Genomic DNA, 16,677 nt, shown 5'->3' with positions numbered 1-16,677 from the left:
CTGTGTAATGATCATGCTGTTTAATCAGCTTCTTGATATGCCAAACCTGTCAGGTGGATGGATTATCTTGGCAAATGAGAAATGCCCACTAACAGGGATGTAAACAAATTTGTGCACAACATTTGAGAAAAATAAGCTTTTTGTGTGTATGGACAATTTCGGGGATCTTTTATTTCAGCTCATGAAGCATGGGACCAACACTTTACATGTTGCGTTTATATTTTTGTTCAGTCTAGTTCTTTACCATGAAAAGCAAATATTTAAAAGGAGGGGATGAAAGAGAAACTTAATTTTCCAAGATCTCCAATATGAAAAACAAACAAATATAATTCAATATAAACTGTTAATAATTAAACAGATTTTTAGTATACATTTTTCTTCGGTGAAGACGTGTCAATATTTAAAAAAACGAAAGTTAGCTTTAGTACTTTGAGTGTTCAGGCTAGGTTTTTAGTTGGCGTATGATGTACAAAGTCATGTGTGCAATAATTTAGCAAGCATAATAAAGTTACAACAAATAAGACAACGAGACAGGAAGTAAAAGATCAGTTAAAACTTCCAGACGGTTTTACACCGTGGTAGATTTCTCTGGGGAGGACATGGTGAGGTCGTCTCGTCTCGTCAGGCTCAGTGATCAGGTCATCATGTCCCACAAACAGCAGCAGCACAGGGCCGTCCAACAGGCCGTGAGACAGGCGTGCTCCCCTCCGCCATCTCGACTCCTGTCCTCCACCACATACACTGATAGAGACGAAGACAAAGAGAAGTTATTCAACGCTGTATTCCCAGTCCCTCTTATCTACACACATCACAGGAGGTTGGTGGCACCTTAATTGGGGAGGACAGGCTCGTGGTAATGGCTGGAGTGGAATGGTATTAAATACATCAAACACATGGTTTCCAGGTGTTCCATGCCATTCCATTGATTCCGTTCCAGCCATTATTATGAGCCATCCTCCCCTCAGCAGCCTCCACTGACACACATGCATGTTCATAATGTTGGGAAAAACTAAAAGCTTGTGTCCGTTATTTACACACTTACACCAGTAGTTGGCAAGAGCTAGGCCACTCCATGTTACGACACTCATTAACTATCAGACATGAATTCGTATTACTGTCCAGGCACTAGTATAGTCAATGTGTGGGCAGATCCACAAACCCTCACTTCCAGCAAGAGAGAGATGGGTTTAGACTGGGAGCTGGAATTGGATGCCCCTGGGGTCTGATCAGACTCTCACTGACTGGAACTCCATTGATTATGGGTGACCACTGTCAGAGGCAGGGACCGAAGGAAAATGGATCAAGCCAGAAGTTCTGCCATTAGTGTCATATCCCTTCAATGGGTGGCGGGATTAAGTTGAATTTCATGCCTATGAGCATTCAAAGCCATTTAATCACTTTGGCCTCATCACAACGCCAGAGATTGCCTGGCCCAGACTGTCTCCATGCTGGGAAAATTATATATTAGTGTTCATTGAGTTGTACTGGCCTACTCTACAAATATCACTGACAGTTCTGCAGCTCAACTAGTCATCAAGAATAATGAAAGCAAGCATTATCCTTTCTATAAAAATAGTTGATTTATGCATACAGTGTGGGAAAAAAGTATTTAGTCAGCCACCAATTGTGCAAGTTCTCCCACTTAAAAAGATGAGAGAGGCCTGTAATTTTCATCATAGGTACACGTCAACTATGACAGACAAACTGAGAAAAAAATATCCAGAAAATCACATTGTAGGATTTTTTATGAATTTATTTGCAAATTATGGTGGAAAATAGGTATTTGGTCACCTACAAACAAGCAAGATTTCTGGCTCTCACAGACCTGTAACTTCTTCTTTAAGAGGCTCCTCTGTCCTCCACTCGTTACCTGTATTAATGGCACCTGTTTGAACTTGTTATCAGTATAAAAGACAACTGTCCACAACCTCAAACAGTCACACTCCAAACTCCACTATGGCCAAGACCAAAGAGCTGTCAAAGGACACCAGAAACAAAATTGTAGACCTGCACCAGGCTGGGAAGACTGAATCTGCAATAGGTAAGCAGCTTGGTTTGAAGAAATCAACTGTGGGAGCAATTATTAGGAAATGGAAGACATACAAGACCACTGATAATCTCCCTCGATCTGGGGCTCCACACAAGATCTCACCCCGTGGGGTCAAAATGATCACAAGAATCCCAGAACCACACGGGGGGAACTAGTGAATGACCTGCAGAGAGCTGGGACCAAAGTAACAAAGCCTACCATGGTGGTCCTCCGTAGTTCAATTGGTAGAGCACGGCGCTTGTAACACCAGGGTAGTGGGTTCGATCCCCGGGACCACCCATACGTAAAAATGTATGCGCACATGACTGTAAGTCGCTTTGGATAAAAGCGTCTGCTAAATGGCATATTTACCATCAGTAACACACTACGCCGCCAGGGACTCAAATCCTGCAGTGCAAGACGTGTCCCCCTGCTTAAGCCAGTACATGTCCAGGCCCGTCTGAAGTTTGCTAGAGTGCATTTGGATGATCCAGAAGAGGATTGGGAGAATGTCATATGGTCAGATGAAACCAAAATATAACTTTTTGGTAAAAACTCAACTCGTCGTGTTTGGAGGACAAAGAATGCTGAGTTGCATCCAAAGAACACCATACCTACTGTGAAGCATGGGGGTGGAAACATCATGCTTTGGGGCTGTTTTTCTGCAAAGGGACCAGGACTTCTGATCCGTGTAAAGGAAATAATGAATGGGGCCATGTATCGTGAGATTTTGAGTGAAAACCTCCTTCCATCAGCAAGGGCATTGAAGATGAAACGTGGCTGGGTCTTTCAGCATGACAATGATCCCAAACACACCGCCCGGGCAACGAAGGAGTGGCTTCGTAAGAAGCATTTCAAGGTCCTGGAGTGGCCTAGCCAGTCTCCAGATCTCAACCCCATAGAAAATCTTTGGAGGGAGTTGAAAGTCTGTGTTGCCCAGCGACAGCCCCAAAACATCACTGCTCTAGAGGAGATCTGCATGGAGGAATGGGCCAAAATACCAGCAACAGTGTGTGAAAACCTTGTGAAGACTTACAGAAAACGTTTGACCTGTGTCATTGCCAACAAAGGGTATATAACAAAGTATTGAGAAACTTTTGTTATTGACCAAATACTTATTTTCCACCATCATTTGCAAATAAATTCATTAAAAATCCTACAATGTGATTTTCTGGATTTTTTTTCCTCATTTTGTCTGTCATAGTTGACGTGTACCTATGATGAAAATTACAGGCCTCTCTCATCTTTTTAAGTGGGAGAACTTGCACAATTGGTGGCTGACTAAATACTTTTTTCCCCCACTGTATACTGTATTTACATTTACATTTCAGTAATTTAGCAGACGCTCTTATCCAGAGCGACTTACAGTTAGTGAGTGCATACATATATATTTTTTTTTCTTCATACTATGTACAGGCAGTGGTTAAGTTGTGCCTCAGCTTCACAAAACCAGGCTCCTGCACCTTGGGTCAAAGGCAGGGTTTTTCTGAATAGAAAAGTATTGGGTGAGCCGCCTAATATTTATTTTATGGGCCGCCTAAATCCAAACAGAGACTAGAAATTAGACAATCTTTTTCGGGATGGAAAACCTTTTTCAGTGTAAACTTAAAGAACTAAAACAAAATATACACTGAGTATACCAAACATTAGGAACACCTTCCAAATATTGAGTTGCCCCCTCTTTTGCCCTCAGAACAGCCTCAATTCGCCGGGGCATAGACTCTACAAGGTGTCGAAAGCATTCCACAGGGATGCTGGCCCATGTTGACTCCAATGCTTCCAACAGTTGTGTCACGTTGGCTGGATGTCCTTTGGGTGGAAGACTATTCTTGATACACACGGGAAACTGTTGAGCTTGAAAAACCTTGCAGCGTTACAGTTCTTGGCACAAACCAGTGCGCCTGGCACCTACTACCATACCTCGTTCAAAAGGCACTAAAAATGTTTGTCTTGCCAATCCATCCTCTGATTGGCACACATACACAATCCATGTCTCGATTGTATCAAGGCTTAAAAATCCTTCTTTAACCTGTCTCCTCTCCATCTACTCTGATTGAAGTGGATACTACACTGATTAACAAGTGACATCAATAAGGGATCATAGCTTTCACCTGGATTCACCTGGTCAGTCTATGTCATGGAAAGAGCAGGTGTTCCTAATGTTTCGTACACTCAATGTAAAGAACGTAGAGAAGATAATGGGCCTATATATTTTTTTATGAGATCATCTTTGAGTACTAACAATCACCAAAATAAAAGCTAGACAGTCTAAAATTCCCCAAAATGATGCATTCAGGATCATTTATGTCATGGTATGGGGCCCTTATTTTTGCCATGGTATGGGGCCCTTATTTTTGTTATTTTTGTCATGGTATGGGCCTTATTTTTGTCATGGTATGGGGCCTTATTTTTGTCATGGTATGGGGCCCTTATTAGTGTCATGGTATGGGGCCCTTATTTTTGTCATGGTATGGGCCTTATTTTTGTCATGGTTTGGGGCCTTATTTTTGTCATGGTATGGGGCCTTATTTTTGTCATGGTATGGGGCCTTATTTTTGTCATGGTACGGGTCCCTTATTTTTGTCATGGTATAGGGCCCTGGGCGCCGATGACTTGGACATCGATTAAGTCAGCCCCCGAACCTCTCTGATTCAGAGGGGTTGGGTTAAATGCAGAAGAAACATTTTGGATGTGCAACTGACTAGTAATCCCCTTTCTTGATTTTGTTATAATGTTTGAGTAACTCAGATAGCATAAGTCATGGCAAAATGTGTAACATTTAAGGAAATTACACTACATTACCAAAAGTATGTGGACACCTGCTCGTCGAACATCTCATTCCAAAATCATGGTCATTAAAATGGAGTTGGTCCCCCCTTTGCTGCTCCACTCTTCTGGGAAGGCTTTCCACAAGATGTTGGAACATTGCTGCGGAGACTTGCTTCCATTCAGGAACAAGAGCATTAGTGAGGTCAGGCACTGATGTTGGGTGATTAAGCCTGGCTCGCAGTCGGCGTTCCAATTTATCCCAAAGGTGTTCGATGGGGTTGAGATCAGGTCTCTGTGCAGGCCAGTCAAGTTCTTCCACACCGATCTCGACAAACCATTTCTGTATGGACCTTGCTTTGTGCATGGAGGCATTGTCATGCTGAAACAGGAAAGGGCCTTCCCCCAACTATTGCCACAAACTTGGATGCACAGAATCGCCTAGAATGTCATTGTATGCTGTAGCGTTAAGATTTCCCTTCACTGGAACTAAGGGGCCTAGCCCAAACCATGAAATACAGCCCCAAACCATTATTCCTCCTCCACTAAACTTTACAGTTGGCACTATGCATTCGGGCAGGTAGTGTTCTACTGGCATCCGCCAAACCCAGATTTGTCCGTCGCACTGCCAGATGGTGAAGCATGATTCATCACTCCAGAGAACGCGTTTCCACTGCTCCAGAGTCCAATGGCGGCGATGTTTACACCACTCCAGCCGACCCTTGGCATTGCACATTGTGATCTTAGGCTTGTGTGCGGCTGCTCGGCCATGGAAACCCATTTAATTAAGCTCCCGACGAACAGTTCTTGTGCTGACGTTGCTTCCAGAGGCAGTTTGGAACTCGGTAGTGAGTGTTGCAACCGAGGACAGACGATTTTTACGCGCTTCAGCACTCGGCGGTCCTGTTCTGTGAGCTTGTGTGGCCTACCACTTCGCAGATGAGCCGTTGTTGCTCCTAGATGTTTTCACTTCACAATAACAGCATTTACAGTTGACCGGGGCAGCTCTACCAGGGCAGAAATTGGATGAACTGACTTGTTGGAAAGCTGGCATCCTATGACAGTGCCACATTGAAAGTCACTGAGCTCTTCAGTAAGGCTATTCTACTGCCAATGTTTGTCTATGGAGATTGCATGGCTGTGTGCTCTATTTTATACACCGGTCAGCATGGGTGTGGCTGAAATAGCCGAATCCACTAATTTGAAGGGGTGTCCACATACTTTTGTATATATAATGTCGCTTTAAAACTGCAAATGTTCTCTCAGCCCCATGTCAAGCTGTGTAGAATTGCAAGAAATTAGTTTTAAAACTGTAATTTTTTATCTCAGCCCCCATTGTAAAATGTGTAGAATTGCAGGAAATTAGGTTTAAAACTGCAAAATGTTCTCTCCGCCCAATGGCAAAATGTATAGATTGCAAGAAAAGATCTTTACAACAGCAACATTTTGTCATTGCTGCCAACAGGTGGGCCTCAAACATTTTTGGTCGTTGACGACGCCATTGGCCACGCCCACTGTCACGCCACAACACGCCCACAACCATTTTGATCCAGAAAAAAAAAACTGAAAAGGAAAGCCAGCACCTTACGGGTCCAAAGAGAAAAGTAGAATAAAAGTATGATAAAAAAAGGTTAGGGTTAACCTACAGTGGGGAAAAAAAGTATTTAGTCAGCCACCAATTGTGCAAGTTCTCCCACTTAAAAAGATGAGAGAGGCCTGTAATTTTCATCATAGGTACACATCAACTATGACAGACAAAATGAGAAAAAAAAATCCAGAAAATCACATTGTAGGATTTTTAATGAATTTATTGGCATATGATGGTGGAAAATAAGTATTTGGTCAATAACAAAAGTTTCTCAATACTTTGTTATATACCCTTTGTTGGCAATGACACAGGTCAAACGTTTTCTGTAAGTCTTCACAAGGTTTTCACACACTGTTGCTGGTATTTTGGCCCATTCCTCCATGCAGATCTCCTCTAGAGCAGTGATGTTTTGGGGCTGTCGCTGGGCAACACAGACTTTCAACTCCCTCCAAAGATTTTCTATGGGGTTGAGATCTGGAGACTGGCTAGGCCACTCCAGGACCTTGAAATGCTTTTTTACGAAGCCACTCCTTCGTTGCCCGGGCGGTGTGTTTGGGATCATTGTCATGCTGAAAGACCCAGCCACGTTTCATCTTCAATGCCCTTGCTGATGGAAGGAGGGTTTCACTCAAAATCTCACGATACATGGCCCCATTCATTCTTTCCTTTACACGGATCAGTCGTCCTGGTCCCTTTGCAGAAAAACAGCCCCAAAGCATGATGTTTCCAACCCCATGCTTCACAGTAGGTATGGTGTTCTTTGGATGCAACTCAGCATTCTTTGTCCTCCAAACATGACGAGTTGAGTTTTTACCAAAAAGTTATATTTTGGTTTCATCTGACCATATGACATTCTCCCAATCCTCTTCTGGATCATCCAAATGCACTTCAGACGGGCCTGGACATGTACTGGCTTAAGCAGGGGGGACACGTCTCGCACTGCAGGATTTGAGTCCCTGGCGGCGTAGTGTGTTACTGATGGTTGGCTTTGTTACTTTGGTCCCAGCTCTCTGCAGGTCATTCACTAGGTCCCCCCGTGTGGTTCTGGGATTTTTGCTCACCGTTCTTGTGATCATTTTGACCCCACGGGGTGAGATCTTGCGTGGAGCCCCAGATCGAGGGAGATTATCAGTGGTCTTGTATGTCTTCCATTTCCTAATAATTGCTCCCACAGTTGATTTCTTCAAACCAAGCTGCTTACCTATTGCAGATTCAGTCTTGCCAGCCTGGTGCAGGTCTACAATTTTGTTTTTGGTGTCCTTTGACAGCTCTTTGGTCTTGGCCATTGTGAAGTTTGGAGTGTGACTGTTTGAGGTTGTGGACAGGTGTATTTTATACTGATAACAAGTTCAAACAGGTGCCATTAATACAGGTAACGAGTGGAGGACAGAGGAGCCTCTGAAAGAAGAAGTTACAGGTCTGTGAGAGCCAGAAATCTTGCTTGTTTGTAGGTGACCAAATACTTATTTTCCACCATAATTTGCAAATAAATTCATTAAAAATCCTACAATGGGATTTTCTGGATTTTTTTTCCTCAATTTGTCTGTCATAGTTGACGTGTACCTATGATGAAAATTACAGGCCTCTCTCATCTTTTTAAGTGGGAGAACTTGCACAATTGGTGGCTGACTAAATACTTTTTTTCCCCACTGTAACCCTAAGCTTGTGATAACGTTGGGTTACGGATATAACCTTGGTTCTCTGAGTAGAGTAACGGGTCGCCAAACGACCTATGGGAACTCCTTTCCTTTCATGCGATGTGATTGAGATGCTAAATATCAAAGATGTTTACAGCCATGCCACACAGTAGTCACGTGACCTGTCACTATAAAAGGCGGTGTATCGTGACATTTTTTAAACATTTTTTTTTAAAACATTTTTTGTCATTTAGCAGACGCTCTTATCCAGAGCGACTTACATGAGCAATTAGGGTTAAGTGCCTTGCTCAAGGGCACAGACAGATGTTTCACCTAGTCGGCTCGGGGATTAGAACCAGCAACCTTTCGGTTACTGGCACAACGCTCTTAACCACTAAGCTACCTGCTGTAATACTGTCTATTACTTCACTCGAACCCCACGGAGGTGGAGGAACAACATGAAAGTTTGGCGACCTGTTACTCTACTCAGAGCACCAAGGTTATATCCGTAACCCAACATTCTCTGTCGTTTTTATAACGGGTCGGCAAACGACCTACGGAAGTGGCTGTACCAAAGAGGTTGTTTGGACAACAGAGTGGGATAACTCACCATTTAACTTAGTCCATTTAACTGGGTCGTCCTTGTATCCACCACAGGATGCAACAGATTATAATTACCCAACAGAATTTCAACTGTGAGCAAGCTGAAAGCTAGAACTTACAACATCAGGCTTCAATTGGGTGCAACAGCACCAAGAGTGGACGGCCTCTGTATTGAACATCCATCTCACTGATGGTTGATAGGTATGTACAAGGTTCACAGTATGCTCACTTACTGTATCTGGGTTGAGAGAGTGTGCGTGTTCAGAACCACAGACCCCACTGATGGTGTGGACATAACATTGAGTCTGTAGTACCTCATGAAAGTAATGGGTGTTTCCCAACTTGCAGCAGCACAGATAGTGTCCAGAGAGGCATCTCTGAACGTGGCCCATGAAGTGGCCATACCCCTGCCGTCTGGAGTTGGTCTACCTGCTGCAGTATATGATTTTGACACTGCATTGGTAATCCAATGTGCCAGTCTCTGCCTCAAGACAGCGCGCCCTTTGGTGTTCTCGCCATAACATACAAAAAGCTGTTTTGTTTGACAAACAGTTCTTGTTGCAGCAAGATAGGCACTCAATGCCATAACCGGGCAAAGTGTATGCAACTCACAACTCTCCTGTGAGGAGTGGGGAGGCAGGTGAAATGCCGCTATGATTAAGGGCTGGTTAGCATGTGATGATGAAAGGACCTTAGGTAAGAATGTTGGATTTGTCCAAAGCACTGCCTTAGAGCCATCTTCTGCTAAAGTGAGGCATGAAGGATGGGTAGAAAGCGCATGTAATTCTCCAACACGCTTGGCTGAAACAATAGCCAATAGAAAACCAGACTTAACTGAGAGCTCCCATAGCTCAAGTGAAGACAGGGACTCAAATGGTGGGCTCATAAGTGATCGTAAGACAACATCTAACTCCCATGAGGGTACTGAAGGAACCTTGGAGGGCCGTAGCCTGAGGACACCTTTCATGAATTGCGATAGAGGGTGTGCCCCTAGTAATGCACACGCAATCTGGTCATGACCCATACAGATGGCTGCCATATACACTTTCAATGTAGATGGGGACTTCCCTGCAACCATAAGCTCCTGGAGGAAAGTCAAAATGACAGAAATTGGGCAGGAAGATGGCAATTCTGCATGGCCGGCACACCACTTCCTGAACACATTCCACTTGTAGGAATACAGGTTTCGCATAGAGGATGCCCTGCCTGCCTGAATTTTATTAATTAACAAAGAGGGCAACCCTGCATCTACAAGGCGGTCACGTTCAGGTGCCACATCCACAACTTCAGTGTGCTGGGTTTGGGGTGCTAGCTTTGCTTGTGACAGGAGGTCCGCTCGAAGAGGGAGTTCCCATGGTTGGGAGGTTGTTAGCTGTACAAGATCTAAAAACCAGTGATGCTGTGGCCAATGTGGATCAACTAGTAGAACTGACGCGCTCTCGAGACTGATCTTCCTCAAGACCTGATGGAGTAAGGGAATTGGTGGAAACGCATACAGCAGCTCCCTTGGCTGTTGTATGACAGGGCATCAACCCCGAGTGGGGCTGCTGGACCCTTTATGGAGAACCACATAAGACTATGGGTTGAGTCTTGCTATGCGAACAGATCGGCAATGGCCCTTTCGAATCACGCCCAGATCATCTCCACTACTGTGGGATGTATCGTCCAGTCTGAAGGAAGAGGGCCTCCTCTGGAGAGAAGGTCTGCTGCCTGATTCTCCACCCCCAGCAGGTGTATTGCTCTGAAGGATGTAAGGTGTCTGTTTGCCCAAAGCAGTAGCGCCCTTGCTACCTGGTGTAGTCCCATTGACCTTAGTCCGCCCTGACGGTTGATGTGTTCAACCACGGTTGTGTTGTCTGTCCATATCAGTACATGTTGTCCTCTCCGTACTGGGAGGAGTGCAAGGTGAACCGCCTTGAGGTCCAGTATGTTGATGTGAGCTGTTGTCCATGATGCTGATCATACACCATGGATCCCTGACTGGTTCAAGACTGCTCCCCATCACTGTAGGGAGGTGTCTGTGGTCAAAGTCACCCTGTTGTGAACTGTGCCTAGGAGAACTCCACTGGGAGTTTGAAGTGCTAGGCACCACCATTGTATTGCTCTCCAGCAACTCATTGAAATTGTCAGCTTTTTGTGTTTGTCCCTTTTGTGTCTGTTGTACCAGCGCTGTATTGGCCGCATGTGGAGCAAGCCTGGTTTCTTGGCATCCCAGATGGGGCCCTGGGACTGGGGTTATGGTTTGCTGGCTGATGCGTTCTAGGCTTTGGAATGAGACGCTGAAGCTCCATCTGTGCTTCTCTGTCCTCCTTAGAAACTTGGAGGTGGTGTGCCGCTGCTGGGCCAAATGTCTGGCCAGGTGATATGGTTACACCTAGAAGCGGAACCTTCTCTTTGCCGGGGAGCTTGGCCTGCGCTAACCATAGGTGGCGCCGTGCAACACACAGTGTTGCCAAAGATTTCCAACCATCTGAGCATTGCCCTGAAGGCATTGGATGAGCAGGTCTGTAACTGTAGACAGTTCTTTCATGGTCTCAGCATCATCAGAGAGGCGTTCCTGCAGCTCCTTCTGATAGAAGGCAAGTATCGCTGCCAAATTGCTAAGACTAGCGGCTGAAGCAGTGCCGTCATGTTCCTGCATAGGAAGCAATCAGATGCCCTGCATCATTTATTAGGCAGCTCTTGGTCTGAACTGTCACAGAGAGAAGCAGGCAGAACAAGCGAAGCAAATGATTTGTCCATATGGAGGAAATGGCCAAAACCATTCTCATCTGCACCATGAACTGTAGCTAAGCGAGTGCATATGCTTGGCATGGCAGGGGTTCTGTCATTTGGCGTGCTCCAAGTGCATTGGAGCTCACACACGACGTCTTTGAACAATGGGATGGATTTCTCAATCTTTGAAGAACTGAATTAATCAAACTTCGATGTGGATGCCATGGCAGTAGGTGCATGTACCATGTTGAGGTTCCTGCTTACCCTCTCAACATTTCAGACAAGGATATTTTCTATTTGACCGTCACTGCCAGGCCGGCAGGCTGGGACTGGATGATGCTAGAGCTGTGGTACAACTCTAGCCTCATCAGAGCGCTCATAGTCTGTGTCATAAGAGTGGGAAGCTCTAGTGGACAGTACGTCAGTGTCATCCAATTCAACAACCACACTCTGTTCAGTGGTATGGGTTGGGTTTGGTACCGGCGGGGGAAGCCTGGCCAGGATGTGGTCGAGGGCAGACTCTCCAGTGACTTAATCTCCAGCCCTTCTCAGTGCGTCGAAATACAAGGGGAGGGAGATCCGTCATTAGACCTGGAGCGTTTGGAATGATCACTGATCTGTGTGGCAGACTCATCTGATGGGAATCCAGAGGCTCCGCCCCTAAAGCCCACAAACAAGATTTCAATGCTCTTGGTTTGAATTTCTGACAGTGAGTGCAAGAGCTGCTACTCTGTGCAGCCGCTTGAGCATGTTCAGCTCCCAAGCAAAGAACGCAAAGTGTGTGCTCATCTGAGGCTGGGAGTTGTTTTCAGTTGTGTAAAGTACTTCAGTAAAAATACTTTAAAGTACATTTACGTCATTTAGCAGACGCTCTTATCCAGAGCGACTTACAGTTAGTGAGTGCATACATTATTTTATTTTATTTTTCATACTGGCCCCCCATGGGAAATGAACTCACAACCCTGGCGTTGCAAACGCCATGCTCTACATCCCTGCCGGCCATTCCCTCCCCTACCCTGGACGACGCTGGGCCAATTATGCGCCGCCCCATGGGTCTTGCGGTCGCGGCCGGCTACGACAGAGCCTGGATTCGAACCAGGATCTCTAGTGGCACAGCTAGCACTGCGATGCAGTGCCTTAGACCACTGCGCCACTCGGGAGGCCACTACATAAGTCGTTTTTTTGAGTATCTGTACTTTACTTTACTATTTATATATTTTTTAACAAATTTTACTTTTACTTCACTACATTCCTGAAGAAAATTATGTACATTTTACTCCATACATTTTCCCTGACACCCAAAAGTACTCATAAAATGTTGAATGCTTAGCAGGACAGGAAAATGGTCCAATTATGCACTTTTACTTTTGATACTTAAGTATATTTTAGCAATTACATTTACTTTTGATACTTAAGTATATTTAAAACCAAATACCTTTAGACATTTACTTAAGTAGTATTTTACTGGGTGACTTCCACATTTACTTGAGTCATTTTCTATTAAGGTATCTTTACTTTTACTCAAGTATGTAATTGGGTACTTTTTCCACCACTGGTTGATTTTCACACTGCTGACATGGGTGGAATGACATCCTGTGTACAGCACTGAATCAGTGTGCAAAGAACAGATTTTCACATAAGAGAAGTGTGTTCCAAGAAAAATGTCAAATAAAATAGCTTTTTGTTTCAGTGCGTCTCGTCTATGCTTCGATTGCCTCGGTATCGGCTTCGAATGCATCAAGAAAAAGTTATACTTACCGTTGGCTCCGACCCGTCGTGCTTCGTGGTCGAGACTCCCGCCTAAATATGTATCCGGGCTCGAAACACCTGCCTATATGAAGCTATCTAACTGGCAGTCTCTGCGTTGGTGGACTCGGTCAAGCGAGGACCGGTAGCCTACAGCACTGCTGAGCTCCGTGATCACAGCAAAACTCCAAGCGAGGGAGTGGTAATGCTGGATCAACGGGCTGGTATGGCAGTCAAGCGGGGACTGGCACGACCCTGCGGGTCAACAAGCTCAAACTACAGGTACAACACAAGCTAACTATGGTAAGTATGTGTGGCTAACTTAGCAAGCTAGCTACGAGCTAACTTCTGAGGTAATGGGATAGACCCGGAGCTAACTAGCTAGCTAACACACAAGGATGGAAATGCTTGGCAAAAAGCAATAAAAGTTAGCTTGTATGGGCAGGCACAATAATAAGAGAGAGGGGGAGAGTTGGTGTCCACATCACCAACAAACTATCATGGTCCAAACACACCAAGACAGTCGTGAAGAGGGCACGACAACGCCTATTCCCCCTCAGGAGACTGAAAAGATTTGGCATGGGTCCTCAGATCCTCAAAAAGTTCTACAGCTGCACCATCGAGAGCATCCTGACTGGTTGCATCACCGCCTGGTATGGCAACTGCTCGGCCTCCGACCGCGCTACAGAGGGTAGTGTGTACGGCCCAGTATATCATTGGGGCCAACCTTCCTGCCATCCAGGACCTTTATACCAGGGAGTGTCAGAGGAAAGCCCTAAAAATTGCCAAAGATTCCAGCCACCCTAGTCATAGACTGTTCTCTCTGCTACCGCATCGCAAGCGGTACCGGAGCGCCAAGTCTAGGTCCAAAAGGCTTCTTAACAGCTTCTATCCCCAAGCCATATGGGTTGTGGGTTCGATTCCCACGGGGGGCCAGTATGAAATTTTTTTAATATATAATGTATGCACTCACTAACTGTAAGTCGCTCTGGATAAGAGCGTCTCCTTTTTTAATGCTGCTGCTACTCGCTGTTTATTACCTATGCATAGTCACTTTACCCCTACCTACATGTACATATTACCTCAATTACCTCGACTAACCTGTACCACCGCACACTGACTCTGTACCGGTACCCCCTGTATATAGCCTCGTTATTGTTATTTTATTGGTTGTTCCTTTATTTAGTAAATATTTTGTTAACTCTTATTTTTCTTAAAACTGCATTGTTGGTTAAGGGCTTGTAAGTAAGCATTTCACAGTAAGGTCTACTCCTGTTGTATTCGGCGCATGTGACAAATAACATTTGATTTGATTTGATTAAAATCAACTACCCGTTGAAGAATCGTAATTCCGTAAGAAAGTAAACCGAAGGGGATTAATAGCAATCTCGTAATGTAAAACACAAACGTGAGCTTGAAGAAAGACAGAATGTCACGCCACACTACCTTTTATAGTGACAGGTCACATGGGTACAGTAAGGGTGTGGCGTGACTGTAAACATCTTTGATATTAACCATCTCAATCACATCGTGTGAAGGGTAAGGAGTTCCCATAGGTCATTTGGCAACCCATTACGAAAACAAAAGAGAACCCTAACCCCAATCTTGGCATATTATCTATCTCTAACCCCTAGTCTTATAGTCAACCCTGGCTTAACCTGCCCAAGATAGGGCTCCCCCACCTCTGAATTCCCAATTTAACCCCTGTATACAATCATCTATTCAGATACACAGCCAGACAAAAGTGGGTCAGTGGGTTACTCTTTGCACTCATTTCCGTAGCTGCTTCATAATTCCAAGATCTCACCTGTGTTCTTAGGGGCCTCTCCATGCGTTTGTGCACCAGGGGGTGTATCCTGCCATCCAAACTGTGGCTGAGGGGGCATCTGGTAACCCTGGTAACCTGGCTGCCCTTGGTATAAACCTGGGGGTCCTGGGGGGAAGTTAGAGTAGGATGGATCTGTTGGTGGGTAACCCGGAGCAGGGTATCCCTGGGCTGGGTATCCCTGATCTGGGAACCCTTGGGGTTGGTATCCCTGGGGTTGGTATCCAGGGGCCATGGGGGCAGAGTACCCAGGTGCTGTAGGGGCAGGGTATCCTGGGGCAGAGGTGCCAGGGCCCCCATAAGGAGGCGGCTGATCAAAATTCATCTGTGGACAGCAAGACAAATCCCCCTAGGAATGTGGGAAATCACAAAACAACCAGAAAAGCATAAATATGTCAGAAACATAATGAGAAAGCCACGACAATTGACTGTCAGATTCCCTTGTCTTGTAATTGGAGTGGAGAATGTGCATGCCACTTAAGTTTAACTGAAAACAGTCAAATCTAGTGAATGAGAGCTTTGTTGCCTTGCTGCTGGAGGGAGTGGGGTGATGTCAGCCCTGTGACTGACTGTGAAAGACTGACTCAGTCAGAGGTGACATTCCACTTTGGAGGCACAACTATTTTAACAGTCAATTGATAATGAGTGAACAAGGCCAGGGTCTGAATTGAATTATGTGCAATACTTTCCACTTCCAGGCACAGTTAATAAGGAGATGTATGTGGGTCATATGGCCAAGAGCCCATTCAGTGGCTGGCTATTCCAATCCATAAAATACTATTCTAGGGTAATTTGTTCACAGTTATTGGCGTTTCAGAAAAGTTAAACTATAGTGTAGGCAGCTTCAGCACCAAAGTTATATTCGAACTTTCCTTAGTTTACTTAATTAGACAGATTGTAGAAATTCAACATTCAGGAATAAATCAATCAAGCAGACAATTTCAACTCTTCCCTTGTTAAAACGACCTATAATGTGTCTGGGTGAATAATGTCAGTATTACCTCGGGTTGAATGAACTGTTACCTGTAATGTGCTTTCTTTCTCCCTTTTTAGTTCGGATTGGCGTCAACACAGCCTTTTTCTTGATTTACGTTGTATAATCCATCGAGTGTCGCTTGCTGGCGCGCTCCTCCGTTTTCACAGGCTGCAACGGAAAACTTGCTGATGGGTGCGTTGATGGCTTCGAGACAGCTGAGCCGGTCTGATGATTTCGCCTACTATCATCTGACTCGGTTTCCCCCCCACCTCTCATGACCTTACGTCACAACCATGAGTAATTTCACTCTCTGCTGATCACACTCACATTTTAACTTCACATTGGTGTTATTTAATTGTAATACTACTAGGGGGTAACTAGCCCCCTGGGTAACTGCCCCCCCCCCCCTTGTAATTCACATAAAGACCACAAGATGTCACCAAATTATTTTCCCAACACTTTCGCTGGCTGCCACTGCTCTTGCTCAACAAAAAATGTCCTCTGTGTCATCACAACTTTTGCAGATATTTCAACACAACGATTGTGGTAAATTGATCTAACTTTTTGAATTTTGAAAAAGTTGTAGATATATTCCAATGAAGTTAGATCTATAATTGTTTTTTAAATATACAAGTAGGAAAGCCTTAAGATAAATAATCCATTTGTTTAGAGAGGCTGCTAATGAAGTTGCTAGCTAGCAAGTTAGCATAAACTAGTGCTAACTGGGCTAGTCATTGGGCAATTACCCCGGTACTTTAAAAAAACGGCCCTTTTCTAAAAACAACATTTCAT

The 16,677-nt window shown here is 44.8% G+C and overlaps 1 protein-coding gene across 2 annotated transcripts; it reads right to left on the bottom strand.

Annotated features, from left to right (window-relative positions):
- Positions 1–158: 158 nt before the first annotated feature.
- On the bottom strand, positions 159–16,244 carry LOC121574076 (cysteine-rich and transmembrane domain-containing protein 1). Of its 2 annotated transcripts, none has more exons than XM_041886658.1 (3): positions 15,933–16,244; positions 14,892–15,234; positions 159–741 (listed from the first exon to the last, which is right to left on the bottom strand). In XM_041886658.1, exons 2-3 carry the CDS (start codon positions 15,232–15,234, stop codon positions 635–637), a joined length of 450 nt encoding a protein of 149 aa, XP_041742592.1. In that variant the 5' UTR covers positions 15,933–16,244; the 3' UTR covers positions 159–634. The 2 variants fall into 2 exon arrangements, with proteins under 2 accessions (XP_041742592.1, XP_041742591.1); XM_041886657.2 differs by having other exon boundaries at positions 14,892–15,258; positions 15,933–16,242.
- Between the last annotated feature and the right edge of the window lie 433 nt (positions 16,245–16,677).

This window comes from Coregonus clupeaformis, chromosome 9 (genome assembly GCF_020615455.1).
Source record: "Coregonus clupeaformis isolate EN_2021a chromosome 9, ASM2061545v1, whole genome shotgun sequence".
In the NCBI taxonomy this organism is placed as follows: Eukaryota; Metazoa; Chordata; class Actinopteri; order Salmoniformes; family Salmonidae; genus Coregonus; species Coregonus clupeaformis.
The sequence above is the reverse complement of the archived record's forward strand: the minus strand, read 5'-3'. Positions and strand labels throughout refer to the sequence as shown.

Bases quoted from the DNA above. Each gene is read 5' to 3' on its own strand.
- LOC121574076 (XM_041886658.1), bottom strand. From the start codon at position 15,234: ATGAATTTTGATCAGCCGCCTCCTTATGGGGGCCCTGGCACCTCTGCC. The intron at 742-14,891 runs GTGAGATCTTGG...CGTCTCTATCAG, and splicing joins AGAGGCCCCTAAGAACACAG to TGTATGTGGTGGAGGACAGG.